This window comes from Leopardus geoffroyi, chromosome D3 (assembly GCF_018350155.1).
Source record: "Leopardus geoffroyi isolate Oge1 chromosome D3, O.geoffroyi_Oge1_pat1.0, whole genome shotgun sequence".
Lineage (NCBI taxonomy): Eukaryota > Metazoa > Chordata > Mammalia > Carnivora > Felidae > Leopardus > Leopardus geoffroyi.
Window position 1 is genome coordinate 77336954 of NC_059339.1, and position 18558 is coordinate 77355511.

General features: G+C 46.4%; 1 protein-coding gene across 11 annotated transcripts in view; it reads left to right on the forward strand.

Annotated features, from left to right (window-relative positions):
* The window catches only part of ZNF532 (zinc finger protein 532), a 111044-nt gene extending 92796 nt beyond the window's left edge, over positions 1 to 18248 (forward strand). For all 11 annotated transcript variants that reach the window (XM_045458810.1, XM_045458811.1, XM_045458814.1 and 8 more), the window contains 3 exons: positions 12118 to 12230; positions 14575 to 14722; positions 16163 to 18248. In XM_045458810.1, the coding sequence (XP_045314766.1) occupies positions 12118 to 12230; positions 14575 to 14722; positions 16163 to 16657 (756 nt within the window). In that variant the 3' untranslated portion in view covers positions 16658 to 18248. The remainder of the gene's footprint in view (positions 1 to 12117; positions 12231 to 14574; positions 14723 to 16162) is intronic.
* The last annotated feature ends 310 nt before the right edge of the window (positions 18249 to 18558 follow it).

The window sequence follows — 18558 nt, forward strand, 5'->3', positions numbered from 1 at the left end:
ATCGGCCTTTTGTTCAGCGCTCCCTTTCCCGCTGCCTGAGCACGTGACATGGCTCCGGGCACAGAAACCGCGGTGGGGACACGTTCCTCGTCTGCTCCGGGTTTGGCCTTTCCTTCATCGGCCTTGATTACAGTTCTGTGTCTTACTTTTTCAGTCGTACAACTGTCCTCAGCGAACCGGTTCGTCTCAGGACGAGAAAGTTAGAAGACCGGCTTTGTTTGTTGTCGTTTTAAGCAAACATGGCAACTAGCACGTACTTGTCCTTGGGAAACACCGCTCATTTCAAAGCTGTAACCTCAATCATCGAGACGCGGTTCCGTGATACTGGTGGCTCTCAGGACATGTTCCCAGCATGTCCTGTGAAAAACAAACCCTTCTCCTTACTTTGTAGTTACGGCTTGTTTTTTTTTCCAGATTGATTACCTGCTGTGTTAAATAGGTTTGGTTCTCAGTTATTGACTTGCCTCTGTTTTCTTTAAGCGTGTGAGACAGGGGGCTAAATCAGGGTGGGCAAACTGGGGTTCACAGGCTGGCCACCTGTTTTTGTAAATAATTTATTGAAACACAGCCACACCCACTCGTTAATGTACCATCGTGGCTGCTTTTGAACTCCAAAGCACAGTTCAGTAGCTGCAACAGGCTTTACGGCCTGCGAAGCTTAAAATATTTACTGTCTGGCCCTTTACAGAAAGTCTGCCAACCTCTGGTCTAAATTTGTACTCTGTGTTTAAATATTTCCCCAAAGCCACTCCATTCCAATTTGTAGAAACTTGGATGGTTTAGTAGTCAGAAATTGTTTTTCTTGATATTTTCAGACATACGTAGTCTGAGTTTCCTACGCTGTGCTCATCTAACTACCCATTTATTTGTATTTTCTTTCATGTAGTGAGACCAGAGGATCTCCCTTGTGTCCTAGATATGAAATTCTCAGTAAGGACTTATAGAATTTATGACCCACAGTATTCCACACTTCGGGGGAAGGCTACTTGCCTGTGTAAAAGACCATTTTCTAGGAGAGCCTGGGGGTGGCTTGGGTAAGCGGGTTTGCTTCTTATGACTTACCCTCTGTAACTGTGGGTGATATTCATGCAAACAGAATGGGAGTGCCCAGTTTTGTGGGTACATACGATATCCGGAGCTAACATGAACAGATGAAGAAGATAAAATACATACGAAACACGATTATTTACTTTTTTTAATATATCCTCGTGAAAAGTTTTAAGACTTCTCTGAGTGAAGATTATACCTTTATTTATTTAATACATATGCTGATGATGTTACATATTTCTTTAGTGAATTTCTTTTTTTTTAAAAGCAACCGTAGGGGCACCTGGGTGGCTCATTCAGTTAAGCGTCTGACTCTTGATCTCAGCTCGGGTCTCGATCTCATGGTCGTGAATTTGAGCCCCGCTTTGGGCTCTGAGCTGAGTGTGGAGCCTACTTTACAAAAAAAGAAAAAAAAAAAGGGCAACTTTATTGGGTTATAACTTATATGTAATCTTAGTACCTTTCTATTCTGTAGAACAGCTAACTTATTTTATAGGAGACCTATTTGACTATAGATTTTTTTTTAACCTGTTCAGGTTACCAGTCTTTCCTGTTTATTTCTCATTTTCAAGTCTTTGGTTTGTCTGGGCACTTGGCACATTACAGGAGTAATGTCAATTCTGAAACTGTTTAGAACAGGTCATTCATTCATACTTTGAATAACTTTTAATCATATGTGTTCTTCTGTGTATACCACTTTTTAATTCTATAAACATTTACCAAGTTGCACAACACTTGCTATGGTCGAGAACAAATGATATAATTCTTGCCCTGGAGATGCTTCCAGTTGGGTAGAAAAAGAAAGCAAAAATATTTTAATTTTTTAATGTTTATTTTTGAGAGCATGAGCAGGGGAAGGGCAGAGAGGGAGACACAGAATCCGAAGCAGGCTCCAGGCTCTGAGCTGTCCGCACAGAGCCCAACACGGGGCTCGAACCCACAGCCCATGGGATCATGACCTGAGCTCAAGTTGGACGCTTAGCCGACGGAGCCACCCAGGCGCCCCAAATGCACAAATATTTTAAACGCTGCAGCTAGTATGGGTCTTAGAGGAATCACAAGGTGGTATGTAATTAAAACTAAGTGAAGGGTGCTTCCAGTTCCGATTTTGGCACAGTGCTTGTCCAGGCTCTGTGAACAGGGGAAGAGAGAGAAGGTACGGCCCAGCCTTGAAAGAGGTCGGAGGAGGACAGAGTGAAGTTAAAAATTAAAGTTGCATGTGATACGTGGAAGAGAAGAAGGAGGAGCACCTAAGGCCCAAGGAAGCAGCGATGTGAGCATCACTGTGTCTTGGGGGGAATGGCAGGGTTTGCAAATGCCAGGGAAGGCTTCACAGAAGAAATACTACCTTAGTAGGTTTTTGGAGGATGCACGGGGGAATTCACCCAGCGTACGAGCAGCAAAGCAGAGTGCGGGTGTGCACAAAGCAGCGTGACCTTCTAAGTGACCGCCAGCTAGTAGTGGAGGGCGGGGGTTGGTGAGGTAGGCAAGTCCAAAGACCTTAGCCCTTGAAGGTGTCGAGAACCCCAGATGGGTTTCAGGCAGGGAAGCGACATGTGGAAGCATGTGTCTCCAGTGGTTTGCTCTGGTAGCTGTGTGGGATGTGGGCGAGGGAAGGAGAGGCTTGTGGCTGGAGAGGTCAGAAGTCCACCAAGGGGCCGAGAGGTGAGCTGGCCAAGGGGGCCAAAGGGCTTGAATGGGCCTCCGGGGGAGGGAAGGCTGTTTCTGAAGGGCAAGGGGCATGGCGGGGAATGTGTCACTGTCTTCAGAAGATGTGAATTTGGGTGGCTTTGCAACATTTATGACGTCCTAGGAGACGTGGTCAGAATGGTGGGCTGAGGATTGGATTGTGGATGGACCGTCTTAAAAGCCAAGAAGTTTGGGTTTTGTGTTACACGTAAGGAGAGACAGGCAGTGAAAACCCCTTTGCCTCTGAACGTGCATACTGTGCCCTCTCCTGTTACAGAAGGTGACTCGTGTCCCCGGAAGGCCCATCCCTCTGTCTGTGCGCTCCATCCAGCCCCCTTTCTGGCCACTGGAGGACGTCACAAGCACACGTGTCTGCTCCTACCTGGGTCTTCAGCTTTTCCTGGATCGTTCTCAGAATCCTAAAGCTTGCCATGGGGCCTCTTGTCCTGACAGAACAGCCTTCCTGACCCACTTGCCTGCTGCCTTTTTTCCTCTGTTTCCCTTTATGGCACACGTCCCTGAGGTCACTTTCCATCGCTGTGTTCTCCGTGCCACTCCATGTTCCCACTCCACAGAAACCGCGTGGCGAGGGACCCGCACCCGGGGTCTTGGCTTTATCAGTGATGTCACTTGACCTCTGCTAGGTTCTCCTGGAAATGCTTTCTTTACGAGGCCTCTTGGTTCTCCTCCTTCCTGCTTCGTTGATAGCTCTTCTCGGTCTTTTCTTCTCCTTCCAGACTAGAAATGTTGATGTGCCCTTTATTCTCAGAAACTTCTCATCCAGGCCTGGGACTTTATTTATTTATTTATTTATTTATTTATTTAAAAAAATTTTTTTAAACGGTTATTTATTTTTGAGACAGAGAGAGACAGAGCATGAACGGGGGAGGTTCAGAGAGAGAGAGGGAGACACAGAATCCGAAGCAGGCTCCGGGCTCCGAGCCATCGGTACAGAGCCCGATGTGGAGCTCAGACTCACGAACCGTGAGATCATGACCTGGGCCGAAGTTGGGCACTTAACCAACTGAGCCACCCAGGTGCCCCTAAGGCCTGGGACTTTAAATGCCATCTGAACCTACCGACTCGCAGAATTGTATCTTTGGCCTGGACCTCTCCTCCGAGTTGCACACTTGAATCTAACCACTTAGTATCTCTACTTAGATCTCCAATGGGCTTCTCGAATGTAATGTATTCAAAATATAATTCTTGATTCCTCTCCTCAAACCTGCTTCTCTCCTACTTTCCCATTCAGAAACTGGTAAAACTGTTCCACCAAGTGCCCTGCCAACGAATTTCGAGTGATACGAACCCCTTCTTTTCTCTCCTTTGCCACCCACATTCAGCCCATCCACAGATCCGCCTTTGAATACGTGCCAAATCCAGTCATTTGTCATCACCTTTACTTTCCAAACCCATGACACTTAAGTCTGTCTCCTCCACACTGGTTCTTTGCTTCTACACTTGGCAGCCAGAGTGACCTTGATCATATTATTCCTCTGCTCAAACCCATTAGTGTCTTCCCATCAGGCATCATGGATGACCCATTGGTGTCTTCTAGTCACGTGTCATGCATGACGCAAAGTCCCCGTGGTGGTCCACAAGGGCTGTGGTCTTGATCTGACCTCCTCACCTGCCATTCTTCTCCTGACTTCACTCCATAGAAAACCGTAGAAAGGATATGATAGGGCAGTTCACTGTAAATGGCTCAGGAACATATGGATAGATGTCCAGCATCCCTAGGCATTGAGGAAAAATAAAGTGCGGTTATAATATTCTACCTACCACTTTGGCGAAGTTGAATGGTGATCTGTAAGGCTTTTGGTGAGTGAGCCCTGACTGACACCAATGGGGTCCTTTTTGAGGACAGTTTGGCAAGAAGTGTCAAAGGGCCTTGACATTTTTCACAACTTCTAAACTAGAAAGACTTTCGGAAGTTCATACCACCGAAATAATTGGTTGACTACAGACACTTAAAAAACATTTTTTTTTAAATGTTTATTTTGAGACAGAGTGCGAGCGGGGAAGGGGCAGAGAGGGGGAGACACAGAATCCGAAGCAGACTCCAGGTTCGGAGCTGTGAGCACAGAGTCCGACGCAGGGCTTGAACTCATGGGCTGTGAGATCATAAGCTGAGCTGAAGTTGGACGTTTAACTGACTGAGCCACCCAGGCACCCCTGACTACAGAAATTTTTTTCTGCAGTTATCGGAGATTTGAAACAACCTAAATCATTAATGAGAGATAGTTAAATACATTATGGCCCATTTATACAATAGAATACTATGTTGTGTTAAGAAGACTGTAGAGAGATCAAAACGTGTGTAGCTGTATATGAAAATAAATCAAGTTGCAAATCAAGATGTATAATATAGACTCATTCTTACAAGTACACGTGAACGTGCATCCAGAAGAGAAATGGGAAGGCTATGTATAGCTTAGAAATTGACACTGGTTACTGCAGTTGGTGAGATTAGAGTCGGTCTTTTCTCTCTTTTATTTTGTAGCAAGTGTTTGTTATTTTTTAGAATCGGAAACAGTAAGAGAAGGAAAATGAAGGCTGTGGAACCGAGATGCACTGTATATACTTCACTTTGAAATGGCAGCTGCTGGGCAGGGACTCAGTCAATTTCCCCTGTCTCTTCGTCACCCGCCCCCCTGACCGTAATAAGCACGGCACCGGCCCGAAGGTGGCGCCTTATCTGCAGTCACACCGGAAGACGTGCTCTTCCTCCTGTCTGCAAACCCCCTCCTGTCTGAATTCTCCCCGCTTGTTGACTCCTGTCTTGCCTCTGTCCTCAACAGGTGCGTTTTTTCAGATACTCTTATCAGTATTTAAACATGCTCCCGTCTGGCGCATCTTCCAGAAGCAAGCAGTACTTGCCCTGTGTCCAGCACGTTATCCTACATTTGCTACGCTGTGATTACTCTGTAGTCCAGTAGGTAATTGTGTATTTGGTTATTTCCTTTATTCCTCCACACAGTAAACATTTACTGAATATTTTCTGTATGCCGAATGCCAGGGATATAGAGATGAGTGATTTATAGCTTCTAATTTCAGGGCGCTTACGGGGCACCGAAATTCCTCCTGAAATAGAAATTAAAAACTAGAAACTTACAGAGGTGCGGGTTTTTCTTTAGAGGCAGAGGTCTACTGTGTATGTAGGTGTTTTGTCCACTGAAAATCTTTTACCTTAACACCATGAGTCATTAGGGAACTGCAAATTGAAACCGCAATGAAATACTACGAACCACCCTGTAGAAGGTGGCAGGAGCTGGAGCTCTGCTCCGTTGCTGGTGGAAACGCAGAGCACAGCCATTCTGGGAAGCGGGTTGATAGGACTCCGTAATCTCATTCCTAAACCTTCACCCAAGAGAAATAAGATTATATGTTCAACGAGAATCTGTACGTGCGTGTTCGTAGGGGCTTTAATTCCTAATTCCCAAAAGCTGGAAACAGCCTAGAGGTCCTTCACCTGGGACGCAGATTCACGAAGCGGAGCCGATCCATAGAATCCGTGGAATGCTGTCCCGCAATGAAAAGGAACGGGTGGCCGATGCGCTCAACAGCGTGGATGAATGGCACATGTGCTGTGCCCGTGAAAGAAGCCAGACTCCAGAAACTACATGCTGTACTATGTGGTTCCATTTATGTGACAAATGGAAAACACAAAACCAGAGGCTAGAAAGCAGATCAGTGGTTGCCAAGAGCTGGATGTAGGAAGAAAGCTTGGCTGTAAAGGGGCACGGGGGAATTTTAGAGGTGATGGCACCGCTCTGTGTCTATTTGCCAAAACTCCTAGAACTATACATGCAAACGAGTGAATTTTCCATTTTGTAAATTACACCTCCGCAAACCTGCTGTGGAACTTTTTTGAGGCAACAGAAGAAAATTTTTTTGTTGTTGCTGGTGTGGGCTATATTCACATTGTTCAACAGTCTAGATAGCATGAAGGAAGACGGCAAAAAGCCTCATTCCTACCCTGGCCCACCCAGCACCACTAAGTTTGTTATTATGGATCTTGAAGTTTCTCCTATGCCAGGATCATCGTACATGCATATATGTTCTCTTTTTACTTCCTTCGAATGCAGAACACAGCTTGTGGATATCATCATTTTCCGCACTGGTCCCTTCCCGTAGTAGGTAGTAAATAGTTCCTTTAGTATCAGTGTTTCAGGGTCTTCCATTAGAGAACATATAATTTATTTAGCCAATTCTCCCTTCACGGGGCCGGATTCTTCCCATCTTTTTCATTATATGCAGCGCTGCACAGAATAACCTTATACATACAGTCAGTTCTGCTAGAACGCTCGTGTTGGAAACAGATTTGTTCTAACGCAGTTGAGCTGTCAGGGAACGGTCGGAGCTGTCAGGGAACGGTCGGAGCTTGATGTGGGTTCTGAGCTCACTCACGTGTGACCCCATCCCTGAGAGAGACACTCGGTGAGCACAGAAAATCGTGGAATGGACTTGTGTCGGAATCCACAAAACACACGCACGCACTCACGTCAGACTGTCGTCGGCGACTTCACCTCCCCGTTGAGTCACGCTGCCTACCCCTGGTGTTACACCTTCCCTCCGACCCTCAGATTTCAGGTAACCCTCCTTCCTCCACTTCACAGGATCTCAACAAGCCACAGCCCTCCCCCACCGAGTTGCACAGGATCCTGCTGTTAAGTGTGTCACCAATAGTTTTCGGGTGTTAGGCCCTTAACTGCGTTTTTGCTGGAAGCCCTGTGGTTCTTTGTTGCATGATTTTGCTTATTGTAGTGATTTGTGACCCATGATACACGTTTATCACATTGTACAGGACTGACCATACCGTGTGCGGGTGTATCTGTAGAATAGATTCCCAAGTGGAAAGGTCCAGGGTTTTAGGAGTTATATCCTGTGGGATCACTGTTGGGACAGGTTGAAGTCGATACAGGTGGTTGGTTTTTCCTTTTTCACAGAAAGTGTTTACGATCGAGCTGAAGGGTATGTGTCAGCACGACTTGGGAATAATACCACTCCTGTTCATCCTAAATGTGTGGGTGATTCTGGATGTGTGATGGTAATTAAGGAAGCTCTTCACATGTTGGTGGGAGGCAGAGAACCTCATGGAGGCAGGAATGTCTGAGGTGGGGACTTTTCTCCCTCTGACTTCTTCAGAGTCACCTGAAACAGAAAGAGGGCTTCAAGCCAAGAGACAAGAAGGGACTAGTTACCAGAATGGGCAGTGTCTGGTTGTGAGAGCCCATGGCGATCCAAAACACATTCACCGAGTGCCATCCAGAAAGTATGGTCTTCAGGGGTCTTGGAAATCCCAGAGCTCAGACCTTGAGCCCAAGGCTAGGGCGCGCAGAGCAAAGGAATTTGCTAAGAGAAACCACTGCTTTCCTAAAGAATGTGAAGGTGAGAGAGTCAAAAATGGGAAATTAGGGAGAAAGTTTAGGAAATGCACCCAGGTATTTGTTTCATGGACATTTAAAGTTTTCAAAAATACTCAGACCTGCCAGCTTATTCGTCCACCATTTTTTTTAAAGAGCTCTATTTAAAAACAAAATAACTCCTCATTGAGCGGGAAAACCCAACTACAAAAAGTCCACGTGAGGCCCAAGTTCCTTCAATATCAGCTTGCGCTACACTGGGGCCAGGAGGAAGTACATGACCTTGACAAACAGAAGGACAATGGCACTTGACGCTTTTTCGATACCGTTTTTTCCATTTTTGTTTGGTTGGTAAAAACTGCTTTCTGTGTCAGAAAGTGGCCGTATGAGCTATTCTAACACTGAAGATAAAAGTTACGAAAATAAATTAGGTAAAGCCCCTTTAAATAAGTTAGTATTTAAAACTGAACAAAGAAGGGAGTCACTTGTTTTCTTAGGTAATGGGAACACGGCAGGTTTGATCAGGAAGCTGGTGTTTAAACCTGTAATTTTCCTGTCACCAGTGATTTTGAAACCCTGCTCCATTGTTTGGGGATTTCACCGCTCGTTTCTGCATTTTTTCATAAAGACGCTGGAAAAGAATATCTCACCCGTTGTCAGTTCTTTTTGAAAACAGTAATTATTGATTCAGCTGAGCTGCTCATTTAATTTATTATCTACTGAGGATTTCTTAAATTTTTTTTTTTTTTTTCAACGTTTATTTATTTTTGGGACAGAGAGAGACACAGCATGAATGGGGGAGGGGCAGAGAGAGAGGGAGACACAGAATCCGAAGCAGGCTCCAGGCTCTGAGCCATTAGCCCAGAGCCCGACGCGGGGCTCGAACTCACGGACCGCGAGATCGTGACCTGGCTGAAGTCGGACGCTTAGCCAACTGCGCCACCCAGGCGCCCCTCTACTGAGGATTTCTTTATTGATATTTCTCTATTAAAATTTTGATTTGGGGGCATCTGGCTGGCCCAGTCAGTGGAGCATGGGGACTCTTGATCTCGGGGTTGTGAGTTTGAGCCCCACAATGGGTATAGAGATTACTTAAACAAATAAAATCTTAAAAAGATTTTTTTTTAATTTAACATTAACATAATGATACCATAACAAGAAATGGAATTTTAAATTCTTCATCTTAATGGAAAACCCAGTTTGCATTCCTCTGAAGCCTCTTGCCTTTGTTATATAGTTAGAAAGATATATGTCTGTTCTCTACATGTTTTATGATGATTGCTACAACCTTCTCGCTTTTAGAAAAATGCCTTGTGTTTTGACTCTTCTGGGTGATCTTTACATTGTCCATCTTCTACGTATAAAACTCAGTAGGAATTGGACATTAGACTTATGTACGTAGGACTTCCGTGACTGTTCTTAAAGCTTTTTATTCTAAATTTTTTTTTTTCAACGTTTATTTATTTTTGGGACAGAGAGAGACAGAGCATGAACGGGGGAGGGGCAGAGAGAGAGGGAGACACAGAATCGGAAACAGGCTCCAGGCTCTGAGCCATCAGCCCAGAGCCCGACGCAGGGCTCGAACTCACGGACCGCGAGATCGTGACCTGGCTGAAGTCGGACGCTTAACCGACTGCGCCACCCAGGCGCCCCAAACTTTTTATTCTAAAGAAACCTCTTGGGGTACCTGGGTGGCTCAGTCGGTTAAGCGTCCGACTTCGGCTCAGGTGTTGATCTCGTGGTTTGTAAGTTCGAGCCCCAGGCTGGGCTCTGTGCTGACATCTCGGAGCCTGGAGCCTGCTTCAGATTCTGTGTCTCCCTCTCTCTCTGCCCCTCCTCCTATCATGCTCTCTCTCTCTCTCTCTCTCTCTCTCTCTCTCTCTCTCTCTCAAAAACAAACAAAAAAGAAAGCTCTTATTCTCTGGTTTCATAAATGCTAATCCAAGACTCTAGGGAATTGTCTATGTTATGTGATCAAGATGTTTATGAAGGAATACCTTTGGGAGAAGAGTGTGGCTCAGAGGCATTAGTTGGTTATTTGCTCTGTTCTCTCTCTCTCTCTCTCTCTCTCTCTCTCCTTCCCTCCCTTCTTCCGTCCCTCCCTCACAGACATTATTGTCATAATATCCCAGATTATATGCTCAGAAAAATGATAAAAGCAATGCTTTGGCACGGAGAAGAAATGTCCTCCTTTGCTTCTGCCTAGGTTTTTAAACACTTAACAGACTGATGTGTTTTATTTAAAAGATAGTATTTTCGACTCTCTTAAAATGAATTTGGATATTTTATTGTTATTCAGAAAAGAGTATTTATTGAGGATTTCTCTGTGTCCCAAGCACTGTGCTGACTAATTCACCACCGGCCCTTTCTTCCCCCAGCACTCTCTGAGGAAGGCACTGTTGTGATCCCCACCCTACAGTTTGGGGACTGGATGTTTATGGAGACACTTTCCCAGGGTCATACGGTTCGATGCATGAGTGGTAGAGACAAGGTGCCAACCCATTTCTGGTTCTCCAGAGCCAAACCCAATCACTTAAATCGATTTGCTTACCAGTTTGAACAAGGGGCATATTTGTCAAGTGATTAATATAAAAACAATTATTTAAAATATTTATTCTTTCCGGGCTCCTGGGTGGCTCAGTTAGTTAAGCGTCCGACTCTTGGTTTCAGCTCCGGTCATGATCTCACGGTTTCGTGGGTTTGCATCCTGCATCGGGCTCTGTGCTGGCAGCACGGAGCCTGCCTGGGATTCTCTCTCTCTGCTCCTCTCCCGCTTATGCTGTCTCTGTCTCTCTCTCAGAAATAAGTAAATAAAACTTCCAAAAAAAAAGAATTGTATCCTTTCTTTAACCACTTAGCCCACAATTGCTTTGCTTATCTCTTCTTCTTGCCATAAATAGTAATGTTATTTCACATGAGAACTTGTTTTTACTTCAGCCCTATTTTTAATTTTGCCAAATTTTGTTCTATTCATGAGGCTGGCAGTTATTTCTTGATCGGATTTCCTTGTGATACGACACCGTTTCATTCGAGACTTCAGTGCATCTTGTACCCAAAGAACGTGCTTTTAGGTTAAGCCACTCATCTTACTTCCAAGGGTCCACATGAGAATGTGTTGAATTCACATAATCGTGTCGTAGCCAAGTTAGGAAACTTTTAACTTTGGTTTTCATCTCTTGATAGCTTTCTCCTGCTCTGTCACTGTCCCCCGACCCTCATACGCACCTGCCGTGTATTCTAATGGCACACTACATAAAGTGGTTTCCAACTTGTGCGTTCTTGAAATAACCAAATGGTAGTATTCAAAGGGCCTTTTGGAAAACTCTTCCCTTATGTAAGGAACAGTTAATCATTGGGGGGACAGTCAAAATGCTTAAAATTAGCTCGAGATTTCATTTAAAAGGGCATATTGGACAAGTTAACATTCTCTCTGGATGTACCAAAGTAAGTAATGGTTTTATTTGGTGTTCACTGAAGAATTATGTTTTTGTATAGGATCTGCTAGCTGTTTGTTTGTTTATATCACAGCCAGGGGAGGGGCAGAGGGAGAGAGAGTCTCTGGCAGTCTCCATGCCCGGCGCGTGGGGCCCAAGCTCACAACTGACATGATCCGAGCCAGAATTAAGAGTCTGACGCTCAACCAGCTAAGACACCCAGGCGCCCCTTGTATCTGCTATTTAAAAATAACAGTTGTGTCTCTTTTGCAAAGAAATGTTATGTTTTCAGATATCTGGGGGTTTGTGTTGAGTCAAAACCATAAGTGTTTTGAGAAAAATATTTAATATTTTACTCCCGTCACGTTTCTCCAATTCTCCAGAAATTAGTCCCTTCACAGTTACCCCACCCCTGCCCTTCCTTTTTATTATGTATTAAGAAGAATCTGTTAGTTTTGTCTTTGTATTGCGAAGCAGTGAGGATTATGTAACGCCAACTGTTACGAAAGAGTTCTTAATTTTTAAAGCAGTTCTGTGTGTGTTCTCTTAAGTGACTTTCTATCTCTTTTCTCCTAACAAAGCAAATGAAAAAACACCCTTGCCGCCAGTGTGACAAATCTTTCAGCTCCTCACACAGCCTGTGCCGTCACAATCGGATCAAGCACAAAGGCATCAGGAAAGTTTACACCTGCTCGTAAGTCCTCATTTCTAACGTGCGAAGCACGGTAAAAGGATAATGCTGGAACTTTTCTACGGCTTTTCATATTTTGCCATTAACGCTCCATTTCTGTGCTGCAGGTTATAGATTTCACTTTTTAGTGCTGTTCCATTGTTGCGGCCTAACGGTTTCTTGACTGGGCCATAACACTTACCAATAGTAAAATAAACAGGAGTTTCTGGCATCCCCTGTGTACGTGCCTGGGTCCTCTTACCTGTTGTCCAGAGGAATAGATTTTATATACCTGAGCGTTTTGGAGAAGTGGTTGCTTTGCAGGTGCACAGGTGAATGAGATGCTTTTTGGTCTCTGTAAGCGCAGGGATTTGCCAGCTTCGATTGGCAGGTTGATTGTCCAGTTGACTGATTCAGAGCAGACCCTGATGGGGCCCGGTCCGGGACTCTGTCCTAGGCCGGACTGTTTTCCCTAATGCAGGGGCAGCCTTTTCCCAGCGCACACATTTGGCTCAGAGGTCAAATTCAAGGAATGGAGTAGGCCAACACATCGAGTGGGTGGTGATGCCCCTCTGGACAGTCCTGAACTACCTCTTTGGATATGAAAATCGGAACTTGTTATATCGTTAGTGAAAAAGCTTTATCACCCACTCAACCAGAACATGCCTCAAGTGAGCTGGTAACAGTCTTACTTACTTTAAGGTACTTCTCATAACAGGGAGAGAACTAACAGACACAGAAGCCATGTAGGCAGCACGTAGCGTGTGACATGATCAGAGCAGGGCACAGAGGACCGTGTGTCTCAGAACACGCGTGATGGTTGGCTGTCTGTTCCTCAAGGCTTCACTGTTCTTGATTAGTTAGGGAAAGTTGCTCGGGTAGGAAAACCGGGACGTAGACAACTCCTGCAGTGAAATTAAAGCCGGGAGTGATTTCGGTGAGGTGAGCACATTCTGTGAATCAGGCCTGCATGTTTGAGACTGCGCCGGAAGGATGGGAGGACTTAGAAGGAGGCCCTGGCTGAGAAGAAGGTAGGAAGGGAGCCTGGCGTGGCTTAGTCCTTCCTCCTCGGACGGGTTTTGTGTATTTCTCCCCGGAGACACCGTAAGGCAGTTAAGATGCTCGGATCGTCTGGCCGATTTCCTTTGTGGTGCGGGGTTGGCACGGGCTCAGGGCTGCCCCTGCCGGGGAGGGGGAGGGGGGGTGGATCTCTAACACGAAATCATCAGGGTGTGGGGCCAGTCATTACAACATCTCCAGAAAGCTTTTTGAAGGCAGTAAATTTGATTCTGCGTAAGACCATGAGGTATTTTCACCCTCCTTCACTGCAGTGGATTCTTGATGTCTGCCTTATGGCACCTATAGTCACCACGGTCATTCGCTTCTCTTTCTTTTTCTTCCCTAAACCTGTTTTTGGTCCATTGCATTAAGAAAATGGCGAATTCATATCTTCTAAAGAAAAACTATTCATAATCGACAGGTTTGGGTCCCCCCCCCCCGAGATTAAATGAAAACTTAAAAGATTGACCTATATTGGATATCTGTTGAGTTTTCTACATTTCAGTCAACTGAATGAACCCATGAGTTTCAGTGCTGTGATACCGAGTTTGTGCCCTGGTGAGGAATTTAACAGGGCCACACACCCTGTCTTCTCTTTGTTATGGCGGAGTGGACAGGAATAATTAACATCCACATGAAGGAATCCGGGAGGGACTTTTTCCATATTAAAGTATCTCTTATGCCGTAAATTTTGAGGGAACACGGAGTCATTGTAAAGAAAGCTTCTGAAATTCGATACCCTCAATTTAAAAATGAAAGTCACCTAGAATTCTAAATGAAGTAATACTTTAACCAGATCTAGAGAATAAGTAAACACCCCAGCCAAACTGAATTAGGCCGATCCTACCGAGACGCCAAAACCGACAGAAAGCTTTCTACAGAAACCGCGAAAATTTTTCTCACACGCTGGAAACTGCAGTTCATGGCAGAACTGCTGTTTCATTTTGGGCCATCGGTATTCGCGAAGATCTTTGTTTGTTTGTTTGTTTGTTTAAGTTCATTTCTTTCCTTTTGAGAGAAAGAGTAGGGGAGGGGCGGGGAGGGGGGTGGAGAGAGGGTCCCAAGCAGGCTCTGCGCTGGCCGTCAACACCGAGCCCCACGTGGGGCTCAAACTCACGAACCGTGAGATCGTGACCTGACCCGAAGTGGGACGCTTAACCGACCGAGGTACCCAGGCGCCCCTCACACAGATCATCTTGACCCCGCTGAGCGTAGTGTTGGCTGGCGAAGGTCCCTTCGGTAGAGAGGGTGTTCTTCAGCGTGGGGTACTTTTCAGCAGGCAGGTTACCTCCTTGTCTTTGCCCCACAGGCACTGCCCAGACTCTAGGCGCACCTTTACGAAACGGTTGATGCTGGAGAAACATATCCAACTCATGCACGGAATCAAGGATCCTGACTTGAAAGAAATGACAGAAGCCACCAACGAGGAGGAAACAGAAATAAAAGAAGATGCCAAGGTCAAACATGGCAAACGTTCTCTTTACAGTGAAATTGTGTTGACTTGCTTTTTCCATTCACTCTCTTCGTTTAAGTTTCGCCGCAGTTTCCCAGGACTGTGCGCAAAGCTTATAAAACAATAGGTCAGCTCCCCGTACACCCATTCTTACCTTTCATCTTGCCCCTAAAAGGTATTAAGTTTCTTCTACATCTTTCCAGAAGCAGCTTGAGGGATCTACTTGTGTACAGAAAGGATAAAATTTTCTGTGGACGCTCATCAGTTGGCTCTTAGCCAGAAGGTAGAAAACGAGATGGCTTTTCTGGTTGGCAGTATGTCGGTTGTGAAAGGTACCGAGTAAAAACGAAGGGGTTCTCCTTAGTTTCACTTCACGATGGTAAAAGATAAAACCATACATCTCTGCCTTACTTCTTAGGTCAGTGGCTAGCGAACTTGAACCAGCAGTATGACCGTTAACGTGTGTGTTAGGCGTGTGTGTGGCAAGCGCGATCGGAGAGGCAGCAAGCAGTTCGGCAGACATCTAGGAGGTCTCTCTGCTGGCTTTGGCACTGGGCTGTGTCTGGAATGTGCCTGGGTTACAGCCCGAGTGTGCGCGATGGGGGAGCTGATCACTGAGTAAAGCCTGATCAGAATACGAGTCAGACTAGTGTCTCGTTAGTTTGTAATCTTTTCCCTTCCAGTGGTGGGGGTGGGGGTGGGGATGGAATTAAAGGATGTACGTGCAGGGGCAGCTCCAGGTCAAGGCCACGTATGAGTGGTGCCCTGTCAACAGGACAGAGAAGAGGTGGGCCGCAGAGCGGGCAGGAGGGGGTGTCTCTCTGGCTTGGACTTTTGGCCAGCTGGAAACGAGGGGATTTAATGTGGCTCAGATTTAGGCAGATGGGAGCGGGAGGGGAAGAGCATGGCCTGCGGGTCAGCCGTGTGACGAAGGTGAGTGTGCGGGAAAGCTCGGCTCCCAGACCAGCTGGGCTTCTAGCAGCTCTCCATCCCAGCCTCAGGAAAGGCAAAGTCCTGACCTTTTCTCTGCCCCGCCCCCTGCCTCCTGTCCACACCACCTGGTCACAGCTGCAGCCCCCTGGCCTCCCTGGTCACGGCTGCAGCCCCCTGGCCTCCCTTCTGTCCCCCAGGCTGCCTCCCGCCTCGGCTCCCCCGCCCGCCTGGACGCCTGTCCTCACCGCAGCGGGCCGCTGTGCAAACGTCACCCACACCGCGGCCATCTCTGACTGTGCCTTGCAGCCTAACAACCCCGCCCCCTCTGCTTCCCACCCCCCATTCCATGCCCCGCTTTGCTTTCCTGGGGCCGCTGTGGGGAGCCCCCGAATCCCGAAGCTCACACCACTTGTCCCAGCAGCTCTCGGGGCCTGGGAGAACTGGTGGTTTGTCACCCGCGGGGCAGAGCGATTTTCACGCGTGTCGTCCACGTTGTCCTCTTCCCTCCAAGGTTCCCAGTCCCAAGCGCAAGTTGGAAGAACCCGTGCTGGAGTTCAGACCGCCCAGAGGGGCGATCACCCAGCCGCTGAAGAAGCTGAAGATCAACGTGTTCAAGGTTCACAAGTGTGCCGTGTGCGGCTTCACCACCGAAAACCTGCTGCAGTTCCACGAACACATCCCTCAGCACAAGTCAGACGGCTCCTCCTACCAGTGCCGCGAGTGCGGCCTCTGCTACACGTCGCACGTGTCGCTGTCCAGGCACCTGTTCATCGTGCACAAGCTGAAGGAGCCGCAGCCGGTGTCCAAGCAGAACGGGGCCGGGGAGGAGAACCAGCAGGAGAACAAGCCCAGCCGCGAGGACGAGGCGCCCGACGGCGCGGTGTCAGACCGGAAGTGCAAGGTGTGCGCAAAGACGTTCGAGACTGAAGCTGCCTTAAACGCCCACATGCGGACACACGGCATGGCCTTCATTAAATCCAAAAGAGTGAGTTCGGCCGAGAAATAGCCACAGACCTCCCTGTAAGGAGAATCCCTGTCCACATTGGAATAAAAGAGACATTTTTGTTACAAAAAGTTTGCAGTATAATAGAGTTAACAGTACTGTCTAGGCTGTTGCAATATATTCTCTTCCAGTGTACCTTCTCCACCTGGTCGTGTATATCCTCCTCGATAAGTATGAAAACAGTATTTGAGTTTCAAAGAGTTTGTATATATTTAAACGAATAACTTTTTATACTCTTTGTTACATGTTTGTATCAGTATTTAGTGAAAAAATGTTTTGAGGTTTTCTTTTCTCGGTCTTTGGTTTTTTTGTTTGTTTGTTTGTTCCTTGGGTTTTGTTTTTTGTTTTTTGGTTTTTTTGGGGGTTAGACTTTTTCTTTTTGTACTGTTTCTTTAAACACAGAGTTCTTAGCAACAGGGGCAGTTCCTGAATTCAAATAAACCATTTTGTATGTTACAGATTTGAATGGGTTAACTAATTGCAGGCTAAGATAATGCCTTTTTTAGTGTTTTTAATTTTTAGAATTCACTATATAAATTGTAGGTATTGTGGGTCTCAAAAACACTAGGGACTTTTAAGTGTCTTAGCACTACCCTCAACGTGCCTGCTCTAAGCTGGCGAGTGCACCTGTCCCGTGCGACCGCACTCCGGCGTCTGGCATCTTCTTCCAGGCCACGCCCGACCGTGTTTAAAGCAGCCTGCAGGTAGCTTCCTTCCCAGTGATGGATCAAAACGTAGGCCAGGCCTCTACAGTAATGCGCATGGATTATCCTCCGCTCCATTCCGGAACGGGGAAGAAGGGCATTGCCAGGGGAAAACCAGGGGCTGGGGGTTTTTCTGGGCCGATCTGCAAGGCTGGCTGAAAGAACACAAGGAGATCAAGTCACCCAAGGGCTGGACTACTGTAACAGTGACACATATGTAGCTAGACCAGTAGATTTAGATAGTCGAGTTTTTGTCATGGAATTTATTAACTCCTACGAAGACACAACTAAAAATATCAAGTATTTCTCTGGCTCTTGACAGGAACAAAGAAAAAAAACTCCCAGTTGACTTAACCCTTCTGAACCCTTTGCCGTCGAAAGAGCTGGCGTTTCCTGTTCTGGGGTGCTACTGCCAAACGTTCTGGTACTTGGAGTTGAGATGCACAACTCCACCTCCGACCTATCAATGCAGCAACCCGCGTGTCGCGATCGGCCGCTCGGTCACGCGCTGAGCCGCCCGGCCTCAGTTCGGTCATTTCAATAAGTCTCTTTAATATTAGTAGTTCCGCTTTATCAAAGCACAGCAGGGGTGGGCACTCCTCTGTCCCTTCCGTTTATAGTTCTCTGGGAGCGTTCCTATTTTTCAGTTTTCGTTTCTGTGTTTTCTTTGGCATTTTATACCTTGTATTTATCCCGGAACACGTTTTGTACTTTTTATTTTTACGAAAAAGGAATTCCGTTTTGTGTATATATAGGCACTTGCATGATATGCTGTAGTCAACGTTCGGTTCCTCGGAAGGTCTCGGCGCTGTCCGCTGTTACGCACTACATCCGTCATAACTGTATTAAACACATTTCGTATGTAAATAAACGTGGGACATTGGCCCTTGCGCTTCTGTGAGAGAGTCATTGATGGTGGGGCTCTGACATCTTCGTGAAGTTTAGGAAGCAAGTAGTCGCAGGGACAGGACTACAGGATGTTGCAGAACTCTTTCCCCCTCCGGAGAATGGCACGTGCGTTCTCGTTAGCGCTCAGCTCTTTTGTCGCTGTCTCGTTGACTGCCATCGATTTCGTGGGTATAACGCAAGGGCGTGATTAAGTATTCCCACGCTTGAAATTCAATTGCTGTTACTTGTTCTATTTATACTTGTATTGCTCTAAGGTGTATTCATAGCACTTTCATGTGTTTCTGCATTTGA